This window comes from Lagopus muta, chromosome 12 (genome assembly GCF_023343835.1).
Source record: "Lagopus muta isolate bLagMut1 chromosome 12, bLagMut1 primary, whole genome shotgun sequence".
In the NCBI taxonomy this organism is placed as follows: Eukaryota; Metazoa; Chordata; class Aves; order Galliformes; family Phasianidae; genus Lagopus; species Lagopus muta.
The window spans coordinates 12,948,955-12,971,728 of record NC_064444.1 but is presented as its reverse complement, the minus strand read 5'-3'; the positions used below and the strand labels follow the sequence as shown (position 1 = coordinate 12,971,728).

General features: G+C 45.0%; 1 protein-coding gene across 6 annotated transcripts in view; it reads left to right on the top strand.

Moving 5' to 3' along the window:
* ZNF423 (zinc finger protein 423) overlaps positions 1 to 22,774 on the top strand; it is a 196,866-nt gene that overhangs the window by 157,108 nt on the left and 16,984 nt on the right. For all 6 annotated transcript variants that reach the window (XM_048958348.1, XM_048958344.1, XM_048958343.1 and 3 more), the window contains 2 exons: positions 16,999 to 17,130; positions 18,613 to 18,728. In XM_048958348.1, coding sequence (XP_048814305.1) covers positions 16,999 to 17,130; positions 18,613 to 18,728 — 248 coding nt within the window. The remainder of the gene's footprint in view (positions 1 to 16,998; positions 17,131 to 18,612; positions 18,729 to 22,774) is intronic.

The window sequence follows — 22,774 nt, the reverse complement described above, 5'->3', positions numbered from 1 at the left end:
CAAGTCTGCAGAGAGAAGAGCTCTGGGAGGCTGCCACTGGGAGCTCTGGGTGCCCCATGATCTCACCATGGGAGAACAGGGCTCCCTGAGAGGGGCACCCAGCAGCTCCCATTCAGCACTGGGGTGCTTGGTGCCATCAGCTCCAGCTGTTCCTACTGCAGTGTCTCCAGGCACATCAAAGAAACGGGTGAAACAGGAGAATCCCATATTATGAAGAGGTGGTGATGATGACAGATACGTACTTTGTGATTAAATAATGCACAGCAGGAAAAATTAATTACGTCATGTACTGAGCAACACTTAAGACTTTTAAAGTAACAATAGGTGCAGGCTTTAACATTTAAAGACTCACTTGAAATGCCAGGGAATGAATACAAATGGCTCTGTACTCTATAGTGTCTTGATATGGTGATGCCGGCCAATGAGGATGTAGGATTAGATCTGGCTACTTTATAATAGGCTAATGAATATTTTATCTCGTGCCCATGTTCCTTTTACATTAAGTTTTAGTACAAGCCCACCACACCTTTAATCAAGCAGAAGTTTAAATTCATTAATTTTTTAAACAGCTGATATGGGCTATTTGCCCGTCTGCCTGGGTATGTGGGAGGAGAGGGACTCTCTTCTCTCGGTGCTGCCTTCCCCTTTTCCTTCGCCTCTCCAGCATTTTTGGATTTACGCCTTTGTTTTTTGAAAGCCTTGTCCCATTGAGAAAAAAAATATCAAAATACAGTGCCATTTTGTTTGCTTTGCCGAAGGCGCAGACCTGGAGAATCAGTGCTGTGCATAAGCTGTCTGACCCTGCAGTTTCTCTTACCAGGGGCTCATTTGTATGCAGAGGGGATTAGTCAGAATTTACTGTAGCTTCGCCCTGGGGAGCTGTGAACTCCCTAGGAATATGCTCTGACGAAAGCGTGCAGTTGGTAAGATTAGAACAAACCCTTCTGCTACAGAAAGTGCCTTGGTCACTCGCTAGGCCTCCAACATTGAAATCATTTTCATTTATAACCTTTTTGATCATTCAACCTCAAAGAAGGCTTGGCTTTTATGACAGCTTGCACCAAAATTGCCCAATTATTTGGGGAGGGGGGGCAGGGAGAGAAGGAGGGAGGGAGAATCTGAAAACAGTCAGATGTGAGAGACAGGGCACTTGATCTGTGCTCATGGCTTTTTCTTCCCTTCTCCTACCAATATTTTTACAGCTGTTGACATATATTGAGTTACATGTGGCTGTGCCATATCCCCGTGGTATAATTTCAAAGATCTGTTCACCATAAAGTGTGCTGTTCTCAAGTAAATGACTCTGACTTCAAGAAAGCACAGTAGTTTAAATGTTACTATAAATACAGGAGCTAAGACATTTTAATTATAATTTTTGAGTTATGCGGTGCTCTGTATGTACTCTAGGCATTTACAAAGGAATTGGGATGCACTCAGGTTACTGTGCTCTCTTGTGGATAAGGCAGTAACTGCAAGCAGGTAATTTTGCTGATCCCCTTATTGATGTGAATTTCCACAGTGTTTATTGACAATGAGCATCTTAGGTTGGGGAGCTGAGCTCTGAGAGCTAAAGAAGAAAGAAAAAACAGATGATTCAGCAAAAAATAAAGAACAACCAACAAACTCAGATTCAAGAGGAATTTTTGCTTTGGGATATCTTAGAAATGTTACTTTTATCAGGACAGTTTGTAGCTTTGGTTAGGAGATACTAGCACATCTATTGTCTTTTAATGCCCTTCCAACTCGCATCTGGTAACTATGACAGATTGAGAATTCAGCACTAACAGATCGGTCAGATTTTTGAGAACATCCCAGGGTGTGAGTCCAGTGCTGAGTTTTTTCATCATGGGGTGTTTGCTCTGGTGAGGCTGTTCCTAGTTTGCTCTGAGGAAGGGAGGAAGAAAATCATTCTGGAAGTGGGTGCTGCAGTCTCAGGAACAAATAGGTACAGGCAGTGGGGGAAGCTCAGCTGAGCAGCAGTGAGTGCCAGAATGCTGATTTTCAGCTGTCCTTGGATTGATGGTGTACTTTTTTTTTTTTTTTTTTTTTTTTTTACCTTGAAAGCAAAACACACACAAAAAGCTTTGATAAGGTTTTGTCTTGTAGGTCAGTACTGGTTACATATTGTAAAGGTTTATGCCCTGGGAGAGGAGAACTGATCCTTTGCATTTGGGCTTGAAACATACAGTGAGTGGTGAATATACGCTCGACTGATTTTTTAGTACTGTAACATTGCACTTTGGAGACTTCTGCAATTGAGATCTAACAAATCAAGTATCAATAGGGCTCCCTATATGAATTTGTCTTCCTGCAGTACCTGTGACAGAGCCATTGTAATGGAGATTTCAGCTACCTCTGCTGTGACTACTGCAGTGAAAGCAGCTCCTCTAAGTGCCTGCAGGGCCTGAACCAAGATTCACTGGAATTGGTTTAAAAAAAAAGAAAAAAAAAATTATCTTTCGAAGACTGAAACCAATTTTGGATCTAGCCTCTCCTGCAGGCTTGGACGCCCCTTGTTGCTGATTGCATGCTTTTGGTCATGCAGTCTACTAATCTACATAAATTAATAAATAATATGCATAATAAACAGCACACATGCAGCAAACCATGCCTGGCCATTGCCCTGAAGGACTGCTGCAGCTTCTAGTGGCATTCCCTGCAGCCTGGGCCAGAAGTGCTGCTGAAGGCAGGGGATTTGGGCACTGCAGAAGAGCTTGGTGCCATCACTAACAGATCCTCCTTGGCCTTTAAAAGGTGGCTCTGTGTCATTCAGCCAGGGAACTCGATATACTTGCCTTTAAAACAGTTTTGAAGTCTCCTAAGCAGGGCTGAAAGCCCCGTGCCTTCATCAGACCTAGATCTTCTGGCCTTTCCCCTCCAAAATATAGCAGGTATTTTGGAAGGTGTTCTGAGCAGCAGTGACTGTTTGGGGTGTAGGGAGGACTGAGAGCATTAGACCGACTCTTGATGTCTTACTGGATTTGGACTGAAAACCTTGTGCTTCCTTTGCTGGTAGTGTCTCCTCCTTTGTGAGTCAAACCCAGCCTTTGTGCAGTGCAAATTGTGCAGGAGGAGGGCCAGAAGATCTCTCCCCCCCTGAGTGCTGCTACATATTCTTGCATAAGAGAGTAACACCATTCATCTCCAGCTCCTTGCAGCTTGTTTTTCCTTTCAAAAACTTCTTTGGAAGTGGTAGTGGAGCTGAGGGATGTGACTGAGGAGAGCAAGCTGTAAGACCACCGACGTACCTGCTCCCGTGCCATGCTCCCCATGTCAGAGGCTGGCCGTGTGCATTGCCTTGGCATGCTTCCCCTGCGCTGCCTTCTGTGTCTGCAGGGTTAAGCAGGCTTCTTCCTGGAGGAGGGCTGGGGTGCTTTGGTGACTCTGTTGGTGCATACAGTGCTGTACACAAAAAAAAGTGTTCAAATTAATTAATGTGAGGGATATTTCTGGTTCTGTAAGTTAAAACCAAGCAATAATAAGTTCTTTTGCTGAAGGGAGCACACGAGCCAGCTACCTTGCAAACAGATGTCTGGCTGTGAATTCATCAAAGGCTCACATGTACGATTCTTAGCATTTCTTCTCATTATCACATTTATCAGGGAGTGCAGATGAGCTGCTTTTCCCCTACATCCTGGAGGACGGTTGCTTTAGAGGGAGGAGCTGGGTCTCTTCTGGGAGCAGACGGTGCCAGGGATGCAGCCAAGCATCCCCCTGCTCACACAGCCATAGGGCTGCAGGCTGGGCCAGCCCAGAGGCATGGTGAGAAGGGCAGTGGTGCCCCAGAGCTGCTGGGTGAGGTGGGCTCCCTCCCACAGCCCAAAGAGCTGGGTTCACACCTCTGTCTGCGTCTCCTAAATGACTTGTGCTTGTCTGGCCTGCTTAAGATAAAATTTAAGATTTGTCTTCAAAGCTGCTGACTGACATGTTTCCTTTATGAATTCTTGTGGATTACTATTGATTTTTGACTGTGGTTTTCAAAATCCTACTTCTAGGACTCTGGAGATTTTCCTGCTGCAATAATAATGTATTGTCATTCTTAATATCTCAGATCCTTGACACAATATTCATATTAAAACCACAAAAAAGCTACATTAGAGTAACTCTGAGGGTCTGTCTGGAACCCACCAAGGCAAGGGAAATCAAAGTCAAGGCTGAAAATTAGGGCTGACACTGTGAAACTCATCCCATTGTACTGCCTATCACAGATATCTGCGATGGCAACATCACTTGTGCTTAGTGATGGGTTCCTCCATACAGCAGGAATGAGTTATGATGGGCTGTAAATTGTCAGGATTAACTACTGTGGTTTAGAGTACCTATTTTTTTGTGGAGAGCTACATAAACCAGTATTATGGAAGGCACTTTAACATATTTTATGAACTTTTGTTCTCTTTCAAACGCAGTGCTTTTAAAAATTCATTCTGCATTTCTCCTGGCTGCATAAGTCAGTAAGGAGGGAATGAAAATGTCACAGCATTATCTGTGTGAACTTGTAGGTATTTTTCTTGTAACTCTGTCACCTCCAAAATGCTTTGCAGACATGCACAGCTCTGTGAGTGTGTTGGGTGTTTGATTCATTCACCTGTATGGGCGTGCTGTCCCAATGCTTGAGGTTTGATGCAATGTTCTGGGATTCCACGAAACACCAGGCCTGTGATGGCACACAAAATATCCCATTAATGTTGGATACTCAACATCACGTGTAACATTCACTTTGCTGTTACAGACGTTCTGGTACTGGGAAGCTCAGCATTACCCCAGCTGCTTTCAAAGATGCAGTGATTTCCAGATTAAACAATTTTTGGAAAGGCCAGAGAAAGCTGCAAGTTCACCTGGATGCTTATAAGTCATAGTTTTTATCATATCCACCAACATCAAAATGCAGTGTGTTTGGGAAGAGCGTAACTGCTTTGCATGTACCAACAGGGTGGGTGTTTCACTTGAGAACACCAAGAACTTGTCAGCATTGAGCAGCAGTGGGTCACAAAACTCTTCTGAAGAGAGAAATAATTGAAGGTAGCCTTAAGATAAATCACATACCTTAGCACTATCACATCTGATCACTTTAAAGCCAATTCAGCATTTCCAAGAGAAAAAAAAAGAAGACTAGAAGAAGCAAGGTGAGTTTCTTTAATTTCAGAATGATGGTAGTCCTGAGCCTACTGATGCACCGCAGGGCTAGGCACTGCAGTGCAAACCAGTCCTTGTCTCATAGGGGAGTTGTGGCCCTTAATAATGAGAATCCTAGGGAATTTTGAGCATGAAACTGCTGTCAAAGTACCAAGGTAACCATGTACATGAGGTGCACTTTCAGCCACTGTTCCTTCTGTCTGTGGGTGAATGTCAAAAGGAATATTTTGTAACGGTTCCCCATGACCCAGATTTCATAGAGGTCTCTCACGGAGCAGTCTTTGCATGAGCAGTGCCCACACGTCCCAGGGACACTCAGCCCAGATCCAAAGGCAGTGCTGGAGCTGCTGTGTGTGGAAGATCTGTGATCACTGAGGATTGCAGTCTTGTTTGATAGCTCAGCCTTTGTGCCCTGTGGATCCATTTTAAACCGTCTGAAGCAGGAATAAATCTCTTACAATGACCACTAGTTTTTTTTAAATAATACAAGATGGGTCTGTGAAGAGGTGTTAAAAAGTCAAAGTGAAAGGCAGAGGTTGTAAGGAAAACCTGCTCATTGGGCAGCCCTGCAATGCAGTAAATAATAACCCCAGAGGTGAAAGACAGTCTGCTCTAGAAAAAAGATGATGGAAAAGACCTCTTTTTTTTTTTTCTGTGGGTGTTAGGGAGAAAAGGTCCTTTATTCCTCGGTAACTTTTCTGATTTTGAATATGTGCCTGTCTGGTCACAAGGAGCAAGGTCACTCCTACTGCTCTGGGCCCAGGCTTTGTGCTGGCGCTGGCGGCCGCTCCTCTCCTCTCTCCCCTTTTCCTCCCTCCCTCCATCTCTCCTTTTCTTTTTCTCCTGAGGTGCAGATGGCCACATTTGCAGGTTAACTGGAACAGCTGGAGGCACATTATTAGCTTCCTGCTGCTAACTCATATTTGCTTAGATTTTTTTTTTTAACAGCAACATAATTTACAAGTAGTAGGCCAGTGACAAAGCTGGCATGTTCTAAATCTGCATCTGATTTATATAATGCCGTTGCTTATCAGTGAATGAAGTCATAATTATTGCTTTGTACCATTAAATAGCATAAATATATAAACTGTTATACAAATTGCAGCAAATGTTTCCTCTGGGGAGCTCTAGACAAAATTTTAATGTACTGCATTTGTCTGTGGTGGCAGTTTCTATGGTATATAATAACGTTGATAAATTTTACTGTAGCAAGTGACATTTTATAACATTAATCCTGGTGGTAAAATCTGATGAATACTGCGGCTGTACTGGTGTGTGCAAGAAGACCGAGAGCTTTTGACACCAATCGAATTGATGTGGATGGTGTTTTAAGGCTGCATGCCGTGAGCCTGTGAGAACGGTGCAGGGATGGCAGATGCTGCTCTGGGATTGAGGAGGACTCAGGCGGGCGCTAGAGAGCTCGAGTTGATGGTAGAGATAAATTCAGTTTTAACAAAATCGTTATTGATTGGTACATCCTTTGTTTTGAGAAGCAAAAGGAAATCGAGTGATAAAATAAAAACCCTTTAAATCTTCACTGGCTATTTAAACTCTGTGCACGTGAGCCTGTGACAAGCACCCGTGATCGCCGGGGATACAACATCTGGGCTCATCTCACTCCTGGTGTTGGGCATCCGGTTGCTCCGTGCCTTGCTGTTCCCATGGGGGTGGGGGCAGCCCTGAGCGTGGCACAGGAAAGCAGCTGGGAAATCAGCCTGCTGCCAGGCAAGATTGGCCCTGGGGTTGCTCACGCCTGAGGCATCTGCCATTCCCTGTGGGTTGGCCATGGCCAAGAGCCACCAATCCAGTTTCCTTCTTTCCTTTCTTCTTTCCTTCCTTCTTTCCTACCTCGCTCCCTCTCTCCCTCTTCTGGATGGCCAGCTGCTGGAGGAAGTGTGGTTGAGTTTCGGTTCTGTTTCTGAAATACCATTTCCGGAAGTAAATGGATATCCCCAGGAAGGATCCTGGAGTTCAGTGTGCTTAGGGCACTCTTACTAAAAGTGAAGACCATTGTACTTTTGTACTTTGTCATTTAGACTACAGCTTCACTTCTCCCTCTGGAAAGCGTATTTCTCTGTGTTCTCCATGATGTGTTCTTTCCTCCTCAAATTGATGTTTCCATGATGATAGATAGCATCACGGTGCAGTTACAGCATTACAATCCCAACCCCATTGCCATAGCAGAAATCCCCATGACTTCAGGCTGAGTGGCATGGAGATGACTTGTCTGTGTTTTCCTTGAGAAGTCCGAGCGTGTCCTCTGTGGGTTTTCCCATAAAACGTGTGTATAATGCTTAACTGTACATTAAGTAAAAGCGAGTTAGAATACCCCCGCATTCCTTCTCTCCAGTCGCTACCTGGAGCACAGAGCTGAGTATCCCCACCACTCCCATTATTAGCACACAGCTCTCAGCTACATTACAAAAAGGAGTGCCGTTCTGCCAGCTCTCGTTTCCCTCCACATGCAGGTTGCTGGCTGTGGCTGCAGCGTGCAGCACAGAGCTGTTATTGCTGGAGATGAGTGGTCACGGCCTGGTCCCTCAGCACAGCTGTACAGGCAGTACATGGCCAGCCCTGGCCTTCTGCACCCAGAGCAGTGCTGTGCTGGGCACGTGAGGAAGGGTAGGTAAGATAAAACAAGAGGAAAACAGTTTGAATTTACTCTTTGTGTATTGAGGCCTTTTACGATTCATCAGTAAGTAAATATAAGCTAAGGGAGTGATTTGTTTCTAACAAGCTTATAAAATACTGGAGTCATTTGTGAGTTTATTGGAGTGCTGATTATAAACATTCCCTCATGCACACTCCTGTGTGTCAAATTAACATTGGAAATACAAATATTGTATCTTTGAATATTTCTGTAATCTCTTCCCAAGTATTTCTGTAATCTCTTCCCAAGTATTGGAGAACTTTGCAATGGAAGGCAGTTGATGGCATTGCATGTGAAGTTGCCGAGTGCTCCGTGATGGGTTTGGATGTATTTTTCCTCTCTTTGGCACTTGCTCACTCCTGTGCTTCAGGTAGCCAGCTCCATGCCCTAGCATTTTGGTTTTTGATACGATGCATAATTGATGCTTGTTTTGCTGCAGAGGTGCAACAGCTGTGTGCAGTGCCTGGCACGAGCCCTGCCTGAGGAGCGCAGTGCTGGGCCGGCAGTGGTGGCTGCTGTCACAGCGGTGATGTCCCTGTGCCCTGCTGGGGCAGCCCAGGGATGGGGACACCTGGAATGCTCTGGGGAGAAGCTGAAGCCTGTGGCCTCATCTGGGGTTGTGCTTTGCCATCTCCTCTTCAACATTCCTACTAAAATGGGCTGTCACTGTTACTACCCAAGTGCTGTATTTTTCACTGTGGAACTTTTATGTTACTAAGCGGAGGAAATTTGTGCAAGGCTGGCTCTTAGGCTGGCATTATCATAGTGGCTGCCATTTAAAGAGTCAATTTTTTGCCTAAAGGCCAGGTATTGTTATCAGAGTTCTGCCTGTTTTGCATATATACGATTGTATCTCTGATACCTCTCGGGGTGACAGTAGCAAATGCTGACTTCATAGTGTTGATTGTTGAATTGGGCCTTCAAGTAAGAACTTGCAAGAAAAATGAAGAATGAAATAGTGAGTAGCGGGTCTCTAACAGACCTTTATTGTTTCCTTCTTTTTGGTTCAAACAGGGACTCCATGACAGCTAGATTTAGGATCTTATTTTATTTGGGAGAGTGGCTGATAAGCAGCCTGATTTTTTCCTCTCCTTTTTCACTCTTTCTTAGTACCTTCAGCTCCTACTCATCTGGACTTTTTGGGGAAATGCTCCTAAATCTATACTGGGCTCAGTGGATGTTCCTCAGCCCCTTCTCTGCAGCAACCCCATATGCCTTTGAGCCTTCCCCAGCAGCCCCAGTCACTCCCATGCAGGCTTCAGCCCAGTGTTTCTCCATACCCCAGAGGTGCCCTCAGCTGCATCAGCTGCTGTTGCAACCAGAAGGGCCATGCCATTTTGATTTTAGGTTTTGTGTATTGGATATGTTACCAAGTGCAACTCCCTTTCCAAAAGGCTGTGGGATTCTCGCTCTCCTTACTCAACGTGAGGCTCCCACGGGGGATGTTTGCCACCTGGACCATGGGGTGTTAATTGAGCAAATCCCATCAGAAGCCATGGAGATGCTCTGTACATTCACTGCTGAGTATTTCCATAGTATTAGAATACATTTCTGCATAATGCAGAGGTGCTTCAGGTATTTTCTTGCTTCTATGCAGATCCTTCTTGGTGACTGCTTTAAGGAATATTGTATGTTACTGCACCTTAGGATTCCCAACTTAAAGTATCTAGTTTTCATTCTTTTGGGCGAATTTGCACTTAGCAAGCTATGAGAGATACTCATGAAATATGTCACCTATCAGAGCCAGACCTTGTTTAGTCACACTTAGTGTTTCTGCTGGCAGTGGCATCTCATTTTGTCAGCCAGCACAGCGGCACCAAGTGCACTGCCAGGGTGCTGGGCCTGGGAGGACATGGGGTGGCTGCGAGGTGCCAGGCTGTGACTGTGCCCATGTGCCCAAGTGGCTGTCATGGTTTGCTTCTTCCTCTCTCAGTGAAAAGCTGAAAGACACTGACCAGTACAGGGATAACAGAAGTTTTCTTAACTCTTGCCAAACAAACAAAAAAGTACAGCATTATCATACCTTGAAGCCTGGAAGTATGTTCCTCTGTTAAGTGTATGCTTGAAAGTTTTCATTTTGCTATGAGTTCTGTTTCACTCTCATTTTACCAGTTTTCAGCTTCCCTGAAAGCTTCTCTGCCACCAGAGAAGTGCTGTAAGGCGTTCCTGTAGTCTGAGTATTGCTGAGCATAGCTGACAACAACTGGCTTGCAGCCTGCCAGTCATGTTAATTATATACTATTAGGCACCATTAGTCTGGTGATTATTTACACAATAGATTTATAGTCTATCTCATGTCAACGTGTACTTGGGAAACTTTAATCTGAAGATCAGAGACGCTCATCTAGACACTCATCTATGGGAGCTTGGGTATGTAAAACCCAATTGTGTGCTCTCTGGGATGCATGGTGCTGGCACGGCTGGTGCTTGGCTGCTTGGCTCTTCCACCACGTGAGCATGAACCACAGCAGCAGAGGCTTTGCCTATGGTGGTTCTTGCTTGAGTTCTGGTGGCTCTGTGTCACCATGGTCATGCGAGGATAGTGGGGGCCGGGTGGGTATGGTGGGACAGGGCTCCTGGTGCTCAATGTGCTGGGCCTGTGCAGTGAGTGTAAAGGGCCTTGCACCCATTGAAACTTGGCTTGAGGCTTTGCATGTTCAGAAAGCACTTGGCATATTCCAGTGGGATGTTTAATAAGTGTAGAAATGGTTTAATTTTTAGTTGCACAATAATAGATGTCAGGTAGGTCCTAGTTATTCTCATATGCCTGTTCTGAGCACTTGGATGCAATATTGCCAATAGGACCCTGGGATGAACCTGCTCTGGGTGTGCAGCAGTGCAGGGAGCTGTGCAGAGGGGGACATCAGGGCTTGCAGCAGGGTGCTCAGGTTTGTCATAGCAGTGTGAGGGATGCCAGCACAGGATGGCTGCGTGGCAGTGGGCCTGCACTCGCAGCTCTGTTTTACCAGGTATTGTCATTAAACTTGAAATAGTGCAGCTGTGAACCTATCCAAACACCAGAATACAAGACTGCAGAGTTGCATGGGATGCATACCTGTGGTGTTGTCATTCACCTCTAGCTGTTCTTAAGGGTTTTTTAAGCTTCATCCAGGCTCATTCTGTGCATGTGTTTGGGCTTGCATTCTCAACATAGGTTTGTTTTTCTTGTACAGATTTTGCACTTCCATGGAAGCCGTTGGAGTTAGTCCTTAATGAACGGTTGTGATGGAACAGCCAGACCTATCAGACTTCGATCCATGAGAAGTTTTAATGTAGGCAATTGAAACAGACATGTTTTCACAGAAAGGCTGTTAGATTTTGAAGTTACAGGGCTAAAGTGCAGCACATCTCTGTAAATGATCTATAAATGCAGTTTCTCAGATTAAAATATGCCATATAGGCAGATTCTCTCTTGGATGCTGCAGCCCGCAGACTGATGATGCACAGCTCCATGGACTCCTTTGAACTTTCAGGTTTTCTTTTTCTTGTAAGCCAAAAATTAAGCAGTAGGATAGTCTTGGTGGGCCCATCTCCAGCCATCCTCAGTGACACAAGGCCTTCCTGTGCCACTGCAGCACAGGCACTGGCTTAGAGCAGGCTGCCCTCATGTTCAGTAGAAACTGTGCAATCTCATCCCAAGTCCCTCTGGGACTGTGCTTCTTTTTAATGGTCATTTTAATATTGCAGCACAGTGACATGTACTGGAGGCAGTGAACTCACAGCTACCCTATAAATAATTTGGCATCTAATTCTGCATATTTTGAGCTTGAGGCCCCCTGAGATGCTGAAAAGAGTTTAAAGCCTGTTATGCAGTTAGGCTAATTTAGCCTGAAAAAAGAATACCTGGAAAAGAGGCCATATAATGAGTGCATCACCAGAAGCATTGGAGTTGGTTACCAGAACCCATTGGTGCTGGTCCAGCACCAGTGAAGCCTGCCAGGAGCTGTGGTCTCCTCACTGCTTCCTGGTTCCCAAAGCCCTTCCCCCACTGGGAGCGGGGCAGCCCCTCAGCTCTGCCAGACTGCTCCTGGGGCTGAGCATCCACCGGAAGGCTGTAAGAAGGAGACGGGTTTTAGTGGGTCTTGTGCCAGAGCCAGCGCATGTTTGGAATGCTCTGCAGTTTTGTTGGTTTTCCTTATATAGCTTCTAGAAAAATCAAAGTCCCCATGTTATCATTTTCCATTAAATTGATGTTTCTAACCACAGTGGACAGCTCTCATATCCCTTGAAAACTTATAATAGTAAAATTGTCATAAGGATGAAGCAGGAATGCAAGATTTTATTAAACCATCGTCAGCTCATAAAAGACATCAGTGTTGTGCCATTCTAGATCATATAAATGTATTTCAAAGCAGAATCATATTTCAGCGGAGAAAGAATGCACAAAAGAACACAGGTACCAGATCCCAACAAATATTAGGGCTGCTGAGGAGGGGTGGGTGCAGGTGCGTGGTTACCGCACAGAGGCCAAGGCCACGTGGCTGTGCCAGGCGAGGTGTGGACAGTGTGTTGGTGGGACATGGGCGTGCATGGCTTTGTGGGTTGGGATGGGCACAGGTCTTGTGGCGTGAGGCTGGGCGTCCTGCTCAGCTGTGTGATGTGCTTGGGAGCAGGACGGGAGGCGTCAGAGAGAGATGCGAGCTCTACCTGGATAAATAAGTATAAATAATTTTCTTTCTGATATGTGACCGGATTATTTTCCAGTTGATTTCCAGCCTTGGTCCCAAATGGGCCACAGATCAAAAAAAGATAAGGGTCAGTTACAAGGTTGAGCTCATTCAACGTTGCCATGGTAACTGACCTCCAGCATCCCTGTGAGGATGGCACCCAGCTCCCCAGGTGACGCTCAGCTGCCGCGCCATCAATCCGCTGCCTCCCACTGCCGGGCTGCGAGGCCCTGCGCCGGGTCTGCGGGGTGTGGGAGGGCTCGGCCTTGTCCACCGGGATTCATTATGGAACCCACTGGCACAGGGTGTTCCGGGGGTGCCGTACAGCGGGATGGGGTATAGAAACAGCAGCAGTGAAAGAATGCCATCTGGATAGCAGGCGACATCCAAGTCTGGCGTGAACCACTGTGAATCTGCTGTCCCCTGGCAGTGGTGTGCCCTGCTCCCAGCCCCAGGCTTTGCAGTCACGTTGGATCTCTGTTGATGCTGCCGGCCCGGCGTTCCCATGGCTTTGTTCAGTGGAGATGTCCATCACTGTCACCTCCTGGCCACAGCCCCTCGCTCCTGCACAGCCACATGGATCAGTGCTTGGGCTCCTCCTGCTTTTCTCTTGTTACAAATGTATCCCTTTTCTTACTTATTTACTGAGGAATGAATTGCATAAACAGAATAGTTTCATGCAGTCTTCCTTTTATTTCCCTGCATTCATTCCAATTTGTATTTATTTCTGTTACAATCGGAGCTCTCCTTACATGGCCCATTTAATTCTACCGGATTTATGATATAGGGTATGGGAGAAGGTTCTCTGTGAGCACAGCATATTAATGCTTTGTTACACTGAATTACAGCATTTCAAAGTTCATTAAAAGTGTGGTTAAGCCATGGATGTGTATATCTGAGTACAGGAAAGACGTTCCCTTTTATTGCTGTAATTTGCTGCAGCGAGGTAGAGCCGTGGCACAGGATGTGTGCTGCTGTCAGGAGCATCAGACGGCCGCACGCACTCCTTCAAATTAGGACTGTTGTGGTTATTCCATGAGGGGAAATTTTGCTTTATTAAATCAAGTTGAAGAGAAGTTTTAACTAACAGTGAAGACGATGCTGTTTTATTGTTCAAATTGCAGTTTGTTATTGGTTTGATAACATGTCGGTACGTGGCACTGTTAGTGCATCGTTTTATATCGCTATTAATATAGTTATAATTAGAAATGCAGCTGATACAGTGCGTGGGCTTAATACAGCATTATTAATTATACTGCATCCTCGCCAGGAGGCTGCCGGCGTCAGTTCTCTTAGAGGCTGAGAGACTCGTTGTAATATGTATTAAATGCACGCTGCAGCAGCAGGAAGGGCTGTATGGAGAGGCGCGCTCCCGCTCAGAAGCGGGCAGGGTGTTGGTGTAAATGCAGCTAAGCTCCTATCAACACACGTGAACCATCCTGCAAATGCATTTCAACTTGAGAACAATGAGGACGTGCTCCACCGCCGCGGTTCAGCCGGGGCCGCGCAGCCCCCAGCCCTCCAAACAGGCAGCAAATTATGTACCTCAACATTTAGACAATCGCTGCCTTTGACATCGGTGGGCACCACCCAGGTTTCACCTTCAGGATTCAGATAATCAGCTCTCGTTCCTACCGGCTTCCCTCAAGACCAGTATGGAAATAAGTGTGTGTCTGCCAGGGATCAAATGCTTTTGGAGACAAAAGTAGGTACTGAAAACATTACAGGATACTATCATCTCCCCATGATACTTTTACACAAAGCGCTCTGTTCCTCTTTTGGCCTGACATAGTTTCAGGCTGACAGAATCCAGCAGGCCTGCTTGTTTTAAGCAAGAGCACACCCTATTATTTTTTTGAGAAATGAAGTGTAAAATTAATGCTTATTATTTTGAGTGCAGGAAAAAAGAAAGGCAAGGAGCCCAAGATTCTTGTTGGCCGTGCGTGGCTCGTTTAGTGTTAAATCAATTGATCCCCGCATAGATACACTTACGGAGAGATGGGAGACGATCTAGCACAGCGAGCTGTAAAAATCTGCATTTTATTTTACAAATGAGAGGGGCTGCATAATTCACTGGAGTTATGTAGGTCTCATAGATGCCTGTCATTTTTATTTTTTTAAGAAGAATAGAGATGAGGGGAACGCCGCGATGCGCTGTGCTGCTGACGCCCGGCGCACGTGGCTGGAGGGAGGGCCGGCGTTGGCTGCGTTGTCTGGAGGCAGCCTTGTGCTCCTGTATGATCCCAGATAATTCACTGAAGTTATTCTCCAAAGGTGACTGAGTGCCCCTACACACGCACCGCGTTTCTGTGTAAAATAATATGCTGTAAAATGCCACGGAGAAGAGAGTGATTATAGCAGCAATTCTATCTATATCTTTGGGCATTTTCATATTTTGAATACACATGCATGAAAAGAGAAGCGTTTGTCATGCTAACCATGGTACTTTTTTCCACCTTTTTTCTTCCTGGATGGTTTTATAGACACGAGAAATACATAATGGACTCCTGTGGGAGTGGAATAAAAACCCCCACCGGTGAGGAGAAGGCCTTATAATTCAGAAGTGGATTTGCAAATCAAAAGGTCTTGCCTCGAGTGGGATAAATTTCCAGATCTGCAGGAACCCATTATGTTTTATTATTTTTCATTCGAGTTTTAGTTTGTTTGTTATAGGTTTAACTATTTAAAATACTGCGGGGATCAGCCAAGAGAATGCACAGTCTCTGGTACCTAATTAAACAGACCAAGTCAGTAAAAACACGCTTCAGTCAAAATGCTGTGAAATCCTCTTTTTTTAATTATACTGAAATTAAAGATATTTAGGCTGCAAAAGGAGCAGTCCTCTCATCAGCAGCCTGTGTCTGTATTTATGAACACACGTGCTCACACAGGACCGGGCTGCGCATGAATCACTATTTTCCAAGCACTCACTATGTGGAGAGTAGAAAATTAATGTCAAACATGATTTCTCTGATTTACTCGCAGAAGGAATTTGTTCCATTCCCCCAGTATCTGCTTTGTCGTCTCCAAGTTTATTGCATGCATTGTTGGGCATGCTCAGGTGGTGCGAGGCACAGATCCTTACCTGCTTTCTGCCCTCTGCAGAGAAAGGCCAGCAGCCTCCCTCAGGGATGGACAGGAGCTTGCCCCCTGCATACTGATCCATTCTGTAAATAATTTCTATTTCCCCCCTCCTCGCATGGAGGTCCCATCAAGGCAGCACGAGCTCTGGGGACGCTCCAGCTGCAGCCATGCAGTTGTGTGGCTGTGGGAGCTGTTGAGCTCAGCTCCGTGGGCCGCACTGGTGCTGGACCCACTGCTCGCCTTCCCACCTCGAGATCCTGGGAGCACCAAAAACCCTAAACAAACAATAATTTCCCACTGTTTGATTGCTTCAAAGGTTATTTAAAGCAATTATAAATAGAGACTGTGCTTTTGAATGCTGACATTATTTGCAAGATCCGAACGCGTTTGGCAGGAGATTATTTCATGGGATGATGCAGTCATTTCTTGGGCATCTTGGAACTATCAGCTGAAGTCAGTGAGGTTTGGAGTTATTAAAATAAACCTGAGTGTAAATCAAAAGGCAATTTCTTTAGTTTTTAAAATACGTGTTCATGACTTTCATGCATGCTGCCATAATGAAGGGAAGATGTTTTTGAGAAGTGCTTACAAAAACCATCTGCAAAATCTTTTTAAGTTTAGATGTTCACTGGGTTGTATAAAGTGCACATTTTAAACCTAGGGTTTTTTTTAAATCTCTGTTACCCCCTCCCTCCTTTCAAGAAAACCAAAGGAAGTATGGCTTCAATACCTCGAAAAATGACACATAGGCAACAAAAATACAGAAGTCAGTAAAAAAGAGAAAAAAAAGAGAAATGGTATCATCTTACAAAGGTGGTAGGCTGGAATTAAGAATAATTGTTATTATTTCCCTGTGAGTTCCTCTAGATCATGGGGCATTAGCAGTGGGCACTGCATATTCAGTGTACCTCCTAGAATAATGTTTAGGATGTGTTACGTGGAAATTACTCTTTCAAACGACATTTAAATCACTTTTATGGTCTCTCTTCAGCTTGGAAAAAGCCAAGAGATATAAAATTAAGGCCAGCACTGGTTTGGGCTCCTGCTATTCTTCCACAGTCTGTTCCTCCCTGCTACATTTGCAGTGTAATCTGAGGTGACGAAGCCTGCTTTCAGAGTACGTGGTTGAATTCCCTGTTAAATTCATTTTAAATGCTGAGTATTTAATAATACATACGCAGAGCAGCGACGTCTCTGTTGTGTGCAGAGCGTGAGGAGCGGCACGGGATGGGTGCAGCCCGGCAGCAGCACACGGCGTCGCCTCCATCCCAGCTGCAGATAAATGGCCCTAACGTGAGCAGGGCTGCTCACCTGAGCTCAGTGCACTGGGCTGTGCCTTGCTGGGGGCTGGGGGCCCTTGAAGTTGTGTGCACGGCATTGGGCACGGGAGTTTCTCTCTGACTGCTGCATCGCAGACGCTAATGTGCTGTGTCACTAACAAGTTGTATCATTTGAACCTTGCAGAGGAAGGCATCAATCATGAGTGCAAGCTGTGTAACCAGATGTTTGACTCTCCGGCAAAGCTCCTGTGTCACCTGATTGAGCACAGCTTTGAGGGGATGGGAGGCACATTCAAATGCCCTGTTTGTTTCACAGGTAAGACAGGGAGACTGAGACAAGCCTCAGTGTGCATGGCTTGATCCAGAAATGACACTCGGGGGATTTGTAAAATACTGTATGCCTTTTCTTGGGAAAAGAAATACTGTGCTTGGAAATGTTCAGAATATCTCCTGTCTGAAACTGCAGCACTGAGGAGTTTGACATCTCATGGCACTGCCCAAATGCAGCCGGCCCTGTGTTACTTCTCGCAATGGGGCCTTTCAGGTTGTGGCCTGAATGTGAGGTGCATCTCTAAGAGCAGAACTTGCAAGGCAGGGGCCTGTTCTCGTGAAGACTCCTTGTGTGCCACGTACAGCAGCATACCTTGCTCACATGAGATCCCATCACACAACAGTGTGGTTTGACTCCTCCCTCCAAAAGGTTTCTTTAAGAGCAGCCTGCTCATGAAAACATGTTTCCAGGTCCTTTGCAGTTGTATCCATCTGAGGGCCTGCTCTGTTTTCCTTCCCTGAGGTTCGTTTTCAGCTGTCTCATCAGTGCAAATGGTCCTGGATGGTCCTTTCTCGAAACATCTTCAGGATGCATTTTAAGGGTGCCTTTTACTCCCTCGTCAGAATAGCAGTTAACACCTAAGTTTCCAAACTGCAAAGGGATCACTGCCATGTGTGACCATGGGCTGAGTGTCAGCTACTGCGCTCCCCTCAGCCCTGTGCTCCTTGTGGGATCTGACCCACAGGCTGAGAATTGCTTTTTGAGAACTTGGAGTTAGTTTTTCTATTCCTGAAGCATGCTGTAATGTGTTTGACTGCATCTCTAATTCTGCTGAAGAAGCTTTTTTCATTTACTGGTGAAAAGTCATATAGGATGAGACAAAAATTGAATGAGATATGTTTTTAACTAGCTGAAGCTGGAGTTCAATATGTTTCTCATTTCACTTGTTAAAGGCAAGGTAATTATCAATTCAAAATCCTAATGTAGATGGTATATCTGTAACATTAAATCATAATCTTTTTTCTATATTGGAAGGACAACCCATTTAGAAGGTCTGAATACCGTGGCAGCCTGCCCTTTCAGGTTCACGTGTCTGCCAGAAATGCTGCTCTGGGCACTCATCCTCCAGACCAGCCATCAAGGCTGCTCCTGGCCCAGTTGTCCTGCATTAAAAATGCATCCAATGCACCTGCTGTGGGGCCAGGGCTCCCTGCAGGAGCGGTGACGTCCTCTGCTCGCTCTGATGACTGAGTTCTTCCAGTCACCCGTGGACAGCGTTAGCTTTATGTGAAATATCAAAAGTCCATCCAGGATTTAGAGCCCGTCAGAAGTGAGCTGACTGCCAGCCTGGAGATTCTAAATTGACCACCGGTAAGGACGTTCTGCTGCATTGAGTGTTGGCACTTCTCTGGTGGATATCCTTGGACTTTTTAGAGTCTTTGCAGTCATAAAAGTGTATAACAGTGTAGTTCAAGATGGGATATGTTATATGAAACAATTTTAACTAATTGTACTGTGTTCTTTCAGTTTTTGTGCAGGCAAATAAACTGCAGCAGCACATCTTTGCAGTCCACGGACAGGAAGATAAAATTTATGACTGTTCCCAGTGCCCACAGAAGTTCTTCTTTCAAACAGAGCTTCAGGTATGTTTCCAAGAGGAGTAACAGCAAAGCCGAGGCTGTTGGTTTTTCTGTGTGTGTAGCCTTCACCCTTGTATGGCAACTGGAGGAAATGCACATCCAGTACAGTCTCTCCTCCTGCTCTTAAACTCAGTCTCCTGCCTCCTGGGATGCTATCAGGAGAGAAGGGTCTTTGAGCATGGCTGAAATAAGTAAATAAGACAAGGCAAATATCATGATTCTTTATGAGTATTCCTCTTGACAGTAGAGTTGCTACATCCTGACATGTCTACGTCAAACACCTTGTAAATAATTTCTTTTTCTCTATTAATAATTTAGGAACTGATTAACATACAAAGACTAAGCAAATAGTACACTGCCCTTACTGCTAAATAGTACACTTACTCACTGCTAAGTCAAAAGTAAAGGAATTTTCCCCACCCAGGTGTGAGAGCAAAGCGTGGGTACAACTGAACATGATGCTTCATTAGCAGCTCCACCAAGGCAATAGCACATTAATAAGCAGCAGGTTCTGCCAACCAGGCATTGCATACTGGTTTCCCTGGGGGCTGTGGTCTCTTTTGTTTTACCTGCTCTTGAAGTGGAGCCTGTCCTATGCTCTTGGTTGCTTTCTGAGGGACTGGGCCTTGGAGGTGCTGCTGGAGTCCTGATCCCAGGGGTTGCCCTGATCCCAGGGGTTGCCCTGGAGCTGTATTGCTGAGGTTGGGCTTTAAATTGTGCCATACCTTTGGTGCTGAGCCCCTACAGGCTGGAAACTCTGTGGGGCATTAACTTTGTGCTGCTCCAAGTGCAGAACAAGCCCTGTGTGTGTGCTGTCCCACAGGGGAACACAGTGCTGTGGTGCAGGAGTGCTGCCCTGCCCTTCATCAGTGCCTTTACCTGAGCTGTGCTGCCATGGTGTGCTGTTTGCTGGCAAACGTGGCTTTCTCCTAGAATGGTACTGTGTGCCTCATTTACATCTGTTAACTTTGTAATACACAATTTACTTAAACTTTGGAGGGTTTTTATTTATGTTGCTGAATTCCCAAGCTGCTGCCTCTTGTGTCTTGCTGTCACGCTGTGGAAGGATGGTTGATCTTTTCACTTTGTTGATTTTATTTTATTTTTTTTCTCCCAGGGGAATCTCTTCTCTCTCTTGTGCTAGCAACCTGATTTGCATAAGTGTACAAAAGTTTTAACTATACCTTGTTAATGTTTGAATAAAGTCAGCAGATTTGGGTTTGTGTGTTGTCACCAGGAGCATTTTGTGCAGGCGGCAGTGGTTTGCAACGCCATCTCAGTGTTTTTATCTCGATTTGCCTTTTAAGTGGTATTTGGTCAAGATGCCAGCACAATTAAAATGGGTGTACTGGCTTCCTGTGCCACTGCATTAACCTTTACGATCAGACAGTCAAATAAATAGAACCTTGTTAAATTATAGTCTTAGCAGTAGCTCTTTTTTTTTTTTTTTTTTTTTTTTTTTTTTGCAATTAACAGTTTAATTACATAGTGTTTCAATTCTGAAGTGTTGTTCATTGCAAAATTGCTGCAAATAGCAGCTGTAATCAGATAAATTATAATTGTAATTTTCCAGTTTTCACGCAGGATTTGTGTGCATTTAACATTTCTGTACTTAAAATAATTACCCAAGTAGCTTTGAATGGTGTTGGCTGAATGAAAATTTAATTCTTAGCTGCACTGTTTCAGTCCTTATTTTAGTGGTGATTCAAAAAAGTGTTTACTTGATGCCAGGGGTTTTATTAATTCAAACACCTGAGTCAAGGAGGGCACAAAACGTGTACAATCAGTTAGGAACACTCAGAACTTCTGATCCTACCTGACTGGTGTGATTATCTCGCCAGTTAACGATATGCAAAGCTGCCTGTTCCAGATTCCTCAGCTGTTTGTTATGTTTTTGCTGAATGATGAAGATTTTGTATTATTTTAGTGAACCAGTTGTTGAGCTGCTAGTTCAATCTGCATGAACCGTTTGCTCTCTTAGCGGCACACTTCTTACGTGAGAAAATTGCCATCCGCCACATGGGCCTGCTTGATGAATTTGACTTTTCGGTTCTGATCCCACTGCTGTAAAATAACAGCTATTTCTTTTAGGTCAAAATCGGAACCTACGCCTTGTTTGCTTTTTGTATTTTTAAGTGAGATTACTGAAAGTACTTTTTCTATAAAAATGAGTATTCTGATATTTCAAGGAGAAATTGAATGTCATTCTTGCAAAAACAGGGAAAAGGAGGAGGGGGGAGAACGACATGCAGTGCAGGAAGAGGTAACTTTTAGAGATGTCCTGGAGCAGTATGAATTAGCCCTGCTGACTTGTAAACGTTTGTCTAAACAGTTATCTTGAACACAGTGCATGCCAAGAGAGGCGTATGCATGCCATGTGATGAAAAGCTCCCCACTCCAAGTGTACATGTCAGTGCTTGGGGCAAATCCTGCTTCAGCAGCATAACACTCCTGCAACAATCAGACTCTCTTTTCATTTCTGAACTAGCGGTTGTATTTTAGCGTGTGTTTGTGCTTTGAAGTTTACGCTATCTGATGGAGCTGTAAAACTAAGGCTTAAGAAAGCTTGGAGGAACAGAGCTCATTTTATAAGCTGTGGAAACTCTGGTGTGAACCTGGAGTGATGAGTCAGGGAGAGGTTATGCTAATACTGCCAGAGGAAAAGAAATCAGGAAGGTTATTCAGCTGCTTACGTTATCTCATTGGAAATGAGGAAACAAAACACGGTGCGGTTAAATACGGAGTATGGTGGAAATAGTCAGTGTGATAACTGAGGGTGCCCTCAGGGCAGGGGAGGAAGGGCTGGCAGCTCCTTGTTTTTCACATCCTGTTTGTAGAGATTGACATCTGTGAATATGATGAGAATGGCCTGGGAAAAAAAAAAAAAGTAAATTTATATCTAATTCATAATACATCAAGGCTATAGCATTTCTTGCATCCTGCTGAAAGTGCTTGCTGAAGTGTAGAAGCGGGGAGGGCAGTCCTCACCAGTGGGGCAGGGGAGCCCTCTGAGCCTGTCCTGGGCTGTCCAGAGTGTCTGGAGTCACTGTGGCACATGGGGTGTGCAGGTGTGGGGTTGATAGCTCTCTGACAGCTGAACTTTAAATCTTTACTGTTCAAAATATAGTAGGGAGCCCTGCCTGCTCCCAAGATGGGTTAGAAATGGGATATCTGTTGGGTGCTGAGGGTTAGGGTTGCAGTGTTGCTCCCAGCTGGGGGATGTGCCTCCTCAGTTGCTTGCATTAAGAATTGAAATAAGCAAAATGTGACTGAACAGTGATTTTTTTAGAGGAACCAGGGGAGTTTTCATACATGCTCTTTTGCTACTGCATTTTCCAAGGAGCCATCACATAACCAATGGAGTATTTGTACTTAAAGGATTAATTCCTGCTGTTTGCTTGTGTTCTGTTAATCATACTGTTTCCTCCTAAATGATTACAATTGATGAAAACCAAGGCAAGGGATACAATAAACAATGTGCACACAACCCAGGTACCGGGGGAGTGGGGTACTGCCAGGTCCTTCCTGGCACAGGTGTTCAGGTGTTTCATTGCCTCTTATGGGTAAAAGGGTTTCGTTCTGCTCAGATTTGGAGATATGTTGAACTGTTAAATTAAGGGAGCTTCACTGGAGAAACTTGCTGTCATTTCAGGTGCCCAGGTCCTTTAAATGAACATGTATCAAAAGGAGAGAGGCTACTATGGCTCATTGGTTAACACTGTGGTCTGTCTCCTTCCTCATTTTATTTTATGTGAAGAGCTGGCAATTTTCATATATCTATAAACAGGCATGAGCTGCTGCACAGAAATTGAGCTCGTTATATTAATAATGATTTACCATGAACGTCCTCCAGGGGCTTGATTTGGTCCACATCAAAGTCCTTAGGATTCTTTCCACTGATTACAGCAGCTCAAGCCCTAAGCAGGTTTTCTTTTTAAAGTCTGCCTTTAACGTCAGCACGGTGTCAGACACATCTCATACTGAGCTGCCTGCTGCCCGGGGGAGCAGGCACTGCTCTGAGACACCTAGGGACAACAGGTCCTCATGGG